The 9079-nt window shown below is 43.7% G+C and overlaps 1 protein-coding gene across 1 annotated transcript; it reads left to right on the top strand.

Annotated features, from left to right (window-relative positions):
- Window positions 1–4: 4 nt before the first annotated feature.
- On the top strand, window positions 5–7490 carry CTBS (chitobiase). Its single transcript, XM_021530435.2, has 7 exons — window positions 5–130; window positions 1833–1971; window positions 2875–3083; window positions 3718–3889; window positions 4430–4527; window positions 5216–5377; window positions 6301–7490. Exons 1-7 carry the CDS (start codon window positions 5–7, stop codon window positions 6484–6486), a joined length of 1092 nt encoding a protein of 363 aa, XP_021386110.2. The 3' UTR covers window positions 6487–7490.
- Window positions 7491–9079: the final 1589 nt, after the last annotated feature.

Raw genomic sequence — 9079 nt, 5'->3', positions numbered from 1 at the left:
GGCCATGGGGCGGCCGTGGGGCGGCTGGCTGCTGCCCGTCGGCCTCCTGCAGCTGCTGGGCCCTGCCGGCGCCTGCCCCTGCCGGGACCCGCGGCTGTGCCGGCCCGTCACGGGCCCCGCCGGCTCCGAGGTGCGCGGCCCCGGCCCGGGCGGGCGCAGGCGGGGCCGGGCCCGGCGGCGGCGCCGTTCGCAGCGGCTGCCGCTCCCGGGAAGCGCTCCCGCACGGGAGCCGCTGCGCTCCGCCCGGCCGGGCACTGTCCCCGGGCAGTGTCTCTGGGCCGGGCAGTGTCCCCGGGCAGTGTCTCTGGGCCGGGCAGTGTCCCCGGGCAGTGTCTCTGGGCCGGGCACTGTCCCCGGGCAGTGTCTCTGGGCCGGGCAGTGTCTCTGGGCCGGGCAGTGTCCCCGGGCAGTGTCTCTGGGTCGGGCAGTGTCTCTGGGTCAGGCAGTATCCCCGGGCAGTGTCTCTGGGCCGGGCAGTGTCTCCGGGCAGTGTCTCTGGGCCGGGCAGTGTCCCCGGGCAGTGTCTCTGGGCCGGGCAGTGTCCCCGGGCAGTGTCTCTGGGCCGGGCAGTGTCTCTGGGTCAGGCAGTATCCCCGGGCAGTGTCTCTGGGCCGGGCAGTGTCTCCGGGCAGTGTCTCTGGGCCGGGCAGTGTCCCCGGGCAGTGTCTCTGGGTCGGGCAGTGTCTCTGGGTCAGGCACTGTCCCCGGGCAGTGTCTCTGGGCCGGGCAGTGTCCCCGGGCAGTGTCTCTGGGCCGGGCAGTGTCTCTGGGTCAGGCACTGTCCCCGGGCAGTGTCTCTGGGCCGGGCAGTGTCCCCGGGCAGTGTCTCTGGGTCGGGCAGTGTCTCTGGGTCAGGCAGTATCCCCGGGCAGTGTCTCTGGGCCGGGCAGTGTCTCTGGGCCGGGCAGTGTCTCTGGGCCGGGCAGTGTCCCCGGGCAGTGTCTCTGGGCCGGGCAGTGTCTCTGGGTCAGGCACTGTCCCCGGGCAGTGTCTCTGGGCCGGGCAGTGTCCCCGGGCAGTGTCTCTGGGTCGGGCAGTGTCTCTGGGTCAGGCAGTGTCCCCGGGCCGGGCAGTGTCCCCGGGCCGGCCCTGTCCCCGGGCAGTGTCTCTGGGTCAGGCAGTGTCTCCGGGCAGTGTCCCCGGGCAGTGTCTCCGGGTCAGGCAGTGTCCCCGGGCAGTGTCTCTGGGTCAGGCAGTGTCTCTGGGCCGGGCAGTGTCCCCGGGCAGTGTCTCTGGGTCGGGCAGTGTCTCTGGGTCAGGCAGTGTCCCCGGGCCGGGCAGTGTCCCCGGGCCGGCCCTGTCCCCGGGCAGTGTCTCTGGGTCAGGCAGTGTCTCCGGGCAGTGTCCCCGGGCAGTGTCTCCGGGTCAGGCAGTGTCCCCGGGCAGTGTCTCTGGGTCAGGCAGTGTCTCTGGGCCGGGCAGTGTCTCTGGGTCAGGCAGTGTCCCCGGGCCGGCCCTGTCCCCGGGCAGTGTCTCTGGGTCAGGCAGTGTCTCCGGGCAGTGTCCCCGGGCAGTGTCTCCGGGTCAGGCAGTGTCCCCGGGCAGTGTCTCTGGGTCAGGCAGTGTCTCTGGGCCGGGCAGTGTCTCTGGGTCAGGCAGTGTCCCCGGGCCGGCCCTGTCCCCGGGCAGTGTCTCTGGGTCAGGCAGTGTCCCCGGGCAGCGCCCGGGCCGGACGCGCTCTCGGGGCTGCCCCGCACTCGCCCGCCGCTGCCGTCCCTGCAGCCGCTGCCCAGCAGCGCCGGGGATTTGCCGGTGTGAGAGCCGCGTGGACAGTGGTAGTCCTGCTGAGAAGCGTTCAGGGCTCACGAGCGTGTTTTTTACCCCTTTTCCAGGTATTCGTGTTTGATGTGGGGAAGGAAACCTGGAAATCCTACGACTGGTCAAAAATTACCACTGTGGCAGCTTTTGGAAAGTACGATCCTGAGCTCATGTGCTATGCCCACTCCAAAGGCTCGAGGATAGTGCTGAAAGGTTGGTTACACTGGAAAAACATGGCTGTTTATGATACGTGAATAATAGGATAAGGTACACAGGGCTATATTACCTTGACATTTTACATTCAGTTGTATGCAGAGTATTAAAATAATGAAGAGAATTAACTAATAAGCCTTAACTAAATAAGGCTTTAACGAACCCTTGACATTTTGCATATGCTGGTATACAGGGTATTGAAACCAACAGTGGATTGTGCCACGGTAGTAATCAAAACATCCCAATGACATCTTAATAAAAGTTCTCTTAACAGGGAACATCATTGCTATGGAGGAAGAGGGAGGAAAGAAAAAGCCTGTTATTTGGGTCTGTATTCTGGTTCTTATGTGGTCTACTCAACAGACAAAGTAAGGAAAGGGATTTAAAGTAATTTTTAGTATTTTGCACTTAAATGAATCCCTCTCTATTAGGAAGTGGTTGAGTTTTAAAACATGAATACTCAGGAACTCTGTGCAGGTACAAATGCTGATTAGAAAGACAAAGTCCATTAGCTTACATGTTGTAAATACCTTTCGGCTCTGTTGAGAAAAAGCAGAATCCAGAACTATGACCAGTTAAAATGCTAAAAGTACTTTAATTTCAAAAAAGGTAATTTACAGTGGCTAAAATAATATTAAGCAGAAGTAAGATGATTAAAATTATAGAAAAAACAAAGGAACTTAGTTTTAACACCACTCTCTCAAAGAACCTTGGTAGTCTTTTTCTGGGGTGGTTTCTCAAAATTCTGCTTGGGGAAAAATGAACTCCTTTTTATTTTACCAGTATTGATATGGGCATTTTTTATGTTGTGCTTAAGTTTGTTGGTTAACTACAGACAAACCTTTCCTTTCTACTATTACTGTGATGTAAATGCATATTAACTCTTGAAGGCCTCTTGTCTAGGTGATGTACCTCTTCAGGAAATTGTTGATCCTGCTAAAAGAGCAGCATGGATATCCCAACAGGTGGACCTTGCAAAGAAGCAGTATATGGATGGAATTAACATAGATATAGAGCAAGAAGCTAATGAAACCTCCCCTGAGTATTATGCATTAACAGAGCTTGTTAAAGAAACTACAGATGCTTTTCACAGAGAAATAGTTGGATCACAGGTAAGAATATTGTACCTCATACAAACATTAAATTTAACCTTGTGAAATGTAAGGACTTTTGGCAGTGCTGTTTAGCACAGGAATATGAAAAAGTTTATGCAGAACTCAATATAATATTCTAGTGAATGCTTAATTGTGAATGTTAGCTGTGATAGAAACTTTTAAGAATCACTCTTTTTGACCTGTGTGAATTTAAATGAGAGATGGGCTTCGCTGAGATTTGTGGATACAATTTTACTTCTATGTGTGAACTGCCTGTTTTTAGTGTGCCTTAATGAGTTGTTGAAAGTAGGGCAAATACAGCCTCCTGGGGCAAAAGCTTGATAGTGTTTTGGTAAACTTATCATGAAAGTTTTCAAGATTTGCAGCATGCTTCATATTTTTGGTGGTTTTCATATTATATTTTAATTTTTTTGGTGCTATATATTCACTAATGGGGTACTCACTTTATTATATTCTGGTTTTTTATCAGATGAGCAGCTTCTTTTAGAGTTCATTATTATCAAGATCTGTTAAACTATACCATTTGGGAAATACTGTCTTTAATAGTCATAGCTTTCTTTTTTTTCTTTAAAGAGATAACAGGGGCACCTAAGGGCCATACTTGGTACTAAGTTATGCATTTTTCCTTCAGGTAACGTTTGATGTGGCTTGGTCTCCGGCATGCATAGATAAAAGGTGCTACAACTACACTGGGATTGCAGAAGCCTGTGACTTCTTATTTGTGATGTCGTATGATGAACAGAGCCAGATCTGGACAGACTGTATTGCAAAAGCCAATGCTCCTTACCTGCAGACTTTAGCTGGTGAGGATAGAACACCTTCCCAGGAGTCAGAATATTTCCATTTGCTCACATGAGTAGATAGAAAAGAGGGCTTTTTCTTAGAGAGGTTTATTTTGTTATTGTTGCAGTGAGGCTTTGAGTGCTCAGATATGTGTTGTCAGTGTCCCTGATCCTTATGAGCCTGCAGAGAAACCTTCAGCAGTTCTGTGTTGGTCCTTGTAACCTCATGAGTGTGAAGAATGCTTTTAGAATGACAAATGGCAGCCAGAGCAATGGTGTCTGCCTGGCATTGCAGAGAACCTGAAACATTTCTCAGGGCAGATGGTTTTAAGTGTGAGCAGCTGGAGCAGTTACTGGGCTCTCAGTAGAGCAAGCCTCTCACTCACTGGAGAGTGCAGGAGAAGGCAAAGGACAGCTTGCACCTTGGCCTCTGTCTGGGGCCAGTTCTTGCAGAACTGTCATGCTAGTTCTGCAGTGGCTCTGCCTCTAAATTAGTTGTAAGAATATAAAACATAGGAAAAGTAAGTAATGCATGTTAATTTTTATTTCCCTCAAAACTAGGATATGAAGAGTACATTGCTATGGGCATTGATCCTAAGAAGCTTGTGATGGGTGTCCCCTGGTATGGCTATGACTATGTCTGCCAAAATCTATCCATGGTAAGGTGAAGATTATTTCTTTGCAATCAAACTGTTAATTTTTTTATTTGGAAAGATATGACTGGGTTTTGGTAATCTCATTTTTGGACTAGGGAATACTGTGGTCTGATGGATATGAGCATCAAGCTGGGACACAAAACAGAATCTTCTCCTTGGCTGATGAGCAGTGTGTTACCAGACAAGGCATTTTAGCTCCTTAGGCAGCCTGAACCCCATGACATCCAAGCACTGTGTTTGACTAAGGAGCTATAAATGTTATCTGCATGAGAAGAGATGATGTCCAAAGCCCTACAACACTTGTATGTGCCTTCACAACACCACTGTAAAGACAAGTGTGCAACAGACCATAGCAAACCTACAGCTGTTACAGCATAGCAGTTTATGAGGTCTCAAATATTATACTTATGAAAAATGTAAGGGTCAATTAAAGGTGAAAAAGATACGACAACCCTTTAAGTTGAAGGGTATCCATCCTGTCCTGTATTACTGCAGATTAAAGAAAATGTAGCTGTTTTAATTTACTTTCCTCTCTTTACTTTTAAATTTCCAGATAGTATCTGCTGGATTTGCTTGAAGATTGGGAATTTTTGTGGCCCTAACACCTTTTGTGACTTGTTCTTGGCTGTACTCCTATTCTGGAGTTCAATACATCTTACCTGAAACTCATGCCTCCCTGTTTGTTTTTCAGGATCATGTTTGTTCCCTTCCCAAAGTGCCTTTCCGTGGGGCTCCTTGCAGTGATGCTGCAGGGAGCCAGGTCCCCTATGCAGCCATCATGAAGCAGGTGAACAGTTCTCTTTCAGGGCTGCTGTGGGATGAGGTACAGAAAGCTCCATTTTATGAGTACAAGGTAAGAGTCTTTTTCCAAGCCACTGTGGTGTGGAGTAAGCATTCCTGAACCATAGACCTTTGACTATAAGGTTATTGAGATTAGATTCTTCCTTTTATGTTTTCTGTGTTTTGTTTTGGTTTGGTTTGCTTGGGGTTTTTTTGGTACAGTAAAGGGTTGCTGAAAATTTGTGTCTTGAATTCCTAGCCTGAGAGCGGGGTGCAGTGCCTGAAGACTACAGGAGTAATAAAGATTTTTATTACTTTCCAATCTTCTCGAGATACTGCATCATGTCAAAAAGGACATTTTGTCACAAAGACATCCTAAAGCTCCGTCCTTCGCTTTTGGAGTTACTTTCATGAGTTGATAAATGGTTTAAACTAAAAAAGATTCTTAGATGCTCTTAATTTTGTCTAACTTGCTGTCTTGCATGCATGTTCTCTTCTTCATTTGTTTTCTACATAGAAACAGTGAAAAAGTCCATAAATAACTGTGCTTACAAGAACACCACAGTGTATCCATTTCATGTTGGTTATTAAAAAGATGTTGTAAGCAATGACCAGCAGCATAACCTTGATAAATTTTATAACCTCCTCTAAAACTGTTTATTGCTTAAAAAACCCCACAGTCTCTGTTCACCTGTTAGCTTAGATACTGTATCTGAAATTTTAGCCGTATTTAAAAAATATTAAAATGTGTAAAAGTCTTTTCATCTGACTTCAGCTAAATTGTGTCATTGTTTTATAACTTATATTCTACAATTAAAAAAACTATCCAAATATTTGGCTTAGAATTTTTAATTGTCCTGTGTGACAAAGAATTGATAAATCAGGAAAATACTAGATAAATCTACATAGCTTGTATGTCTCAATTTTTAGTTGTACTTTTAACTGTGTTCAAGAGAAAATGTGATCACTGACACTAGTGTTTAAATGTTTTTCTAGGATTCTGTTGGTCAATTCCACCAGGTATGGTTTGATGACCCTCAGAGCATCTCTCTAAAAGCAGCATATGTGAAGAGTCGAGGCTTAAGGGGCATTGGCATGTGGAATGGAAATAGTCTTGACTATTCGAGGGAAGCTGTAGCAGAACAACAAACTCAAGCAATGTGGCAAGCTCTGACACCATAAGAACTGTGTGAACCCTTGATTTAGAATGATGAAAATTGGTAATTTTTTATTTTGGCTTACACTGTCACAGATTTTGACTCTATATAAATATATTGTGATTACAAAAACTTTAAAAACTAGGCAAATTAATCTTGTTATTTTTTATACAAAGACGTATTTTCATTCTTCAGAAAGTTCCAGTGTTGCTTTGGGACATCAGTAGGTTTTTTTAAGACTGTTCATCTTTTTAATTTTTCACAGTTAGTTACTGTAAGTTACTTAATGCTTGAACCCAGTGTGTATCTGGTAACAAGAATTGATGGATTTACGGGGCAGTCTCATAATGATGCTGTGCTAAAGCTGCCAAGTGCAGCAAATATTTATTCCTGTGTTACATGGTGCAGTCTCAGCCTTCTGACTTCCCAACCCAAACAGTATTTTAGCAAAGTCACTCTAGAATCAGATTAAACAGAATGCTAGAAAGATAGATTGCTGATTATATGCAGCTTGGTTACTCTTCTAGATTAAAATATTTTTATGAAGAAATTACGTAATATGAAGAAGTTGCTGTTAAGATTTATATCAAACTTGTTGTTAGAAAGGAACATTCAATAAACTCCAGTTTCACTGTGCTTATGTATCACATACATTCCTTAGTTTCAAAAGCCAAAAATCTCTGACCTTAGCTTGAAGAAGCAGCATTAATATGAAGAGGACTTGGATGATGTTTCCTTCCATTTGAAGCTACTTTACTTCCTGAAAACTAGAATTCAGAAGCTTATTTAATGAACTGCACATCTATTTTCCCACATACCCTAAGATATGCAGTAGCCTGCTTTTTGTTTTTATGGGGTGTTGCCTCTAAGATAACAGGAGATTGTTTTCTTTCTAGTTCAGATTTTCATAAAATCATTTGCTTAAAGAAGTTGTATAATTTTTTAAAATACCCATAGTGATGTAACGATTTGCTGGTGTTTACAGGATTTGTTGAATAAAATGCTGTTGGTGGTAAAGCTTGTAAACAATGTTCCTTGTCTGTGTTTTACTTGTTCTACAGCTTCCAGCCCACACTGCTTGTCTGCTTCTCAGAACTGTTTCACAACCAGATTAAAGTGAACTGGGCCTGCTTAAGTGACTCCATTACTTTAAAAAAATATTTAATTAGGTAGATGTAGTCAGTTGTGGGTTTGGTGAGATTTTTGGTTTGTTTTGGTTTGTTTTGGTTTGGCTTTTTGTTTGATTGGTTGGGTTTTCTTGCTTGCTAAAGGGTTACCATGGTATGGCAGCATTATGATAATGACTACTGAGGAAAAGACTGGAAAACTTCATCTGAATTGTCTGCTTGGTATTACAGGTGATGGAAAGCAGAAGGTGAAGCCTACTGCTCTTGCAGAAACTAAAAATTCCCTTGACATATCAGAAGGCTTTTCACTAGAACACCACCCTATAAGTCTTAAGAGAAACAGCTACATTTTATACATAATATATATATGTATATGTGTGTGTACATCTATATCTACACACTTATGTACTTCAGAACATGTATTACTACTTAAATGTTTAAATACTATTAGATGGATATTTGCTGAATTGAGAATTTTCTGCTACAAATATCTGACCTGCAAAATTCTGAGGGCCAGCTGACTTAATAATAAAACTCTCTTTCCTGTAGCAGTCAAGAATCATGAATTGATAATACTATACTTTAAATTTAGGGTCTGATTTTCGAGTAGCTAGTACCCTGCTTTCATATCTTAAATAAGACACAATTTTTAAATAAAGAATGTGAGCTTCAACCCTGAATTAAGCAAAAGTGGGTGTAGTTTTAATAATTTATTTAATCCTTTAGCACTAAAATCTTTGTTAAGTCCTGTCTTTAATTGGATAATAGGTGGTTTTACTCAAGACATTTCTAAGTTAGTTCTTTTGAGAGCTGCATAATTTTCTTATCCTGTAACTTATTTCCCAGGAGTGTTTCACTTCCAGTAATAAATACAGCCTTGATAGCTTTTTAACTGAGATTAATTCCTAGCATGTTATTCTTCTGCTGAATATAATAACATCTGGTTTGCAAAGAGGCAAAGAGTGGAGCTGGGAAAAAAAATTCTATGAAGAGGTTTCTGATTTCTCTTTCAGAGAATTGTTAATCTCAGGGCATGCTTGACCTTGGAATTAAGGAAAGGCAGAATATGCAAGAGTGTAAATTGGAGCAGGAACATCTTTATACTGGTCCAAGAGAAAGCTTTCAGGCAAGCTTTCTAACTACAGAAGACACTTTATGGCCATGTGCCTTTCCTAATAAAGGAGGAAACAAAACCAGCTAGATATGGAATAAAGTGAGATTATCTGAGATTTTGTTTATGCTTCATAATAATACATGGGTAATTTATAGATAGGCATATTTATAATGGCAAAAACATAACTCCAGTAAATAGTCAAATAAAGGATTACTGTTGTTGCAGTTCTACAGAAACTATTTTAATAATTTCTAAGAAATAGAGTGTGGGAGACTAAAAATAAGAACGGGCAGTTACAGATTTTAGGTTTATTTCTTAGCAGATATGTAGTTAATAGAAAAAACATCAGCATAGCACTGGGATGTTACACAATTAAC

Source organism: Lonchura striata, chromosome 9, assembly GCF_046129695.1.
Source record: "Lonchura striata isolate bLonStr1 chromosome 9, bLonStr1.mat, whole genome shotgun sequence".
Lineage (NCBI taxonomy): Eukaryota > Metazoa > Chordata > Aves > Passeriformes > Estrildidae > Lonchura > Lonchura striata.
This window is presented reverse-complemented; position numbering and strand designations above follow the sequence as displayed.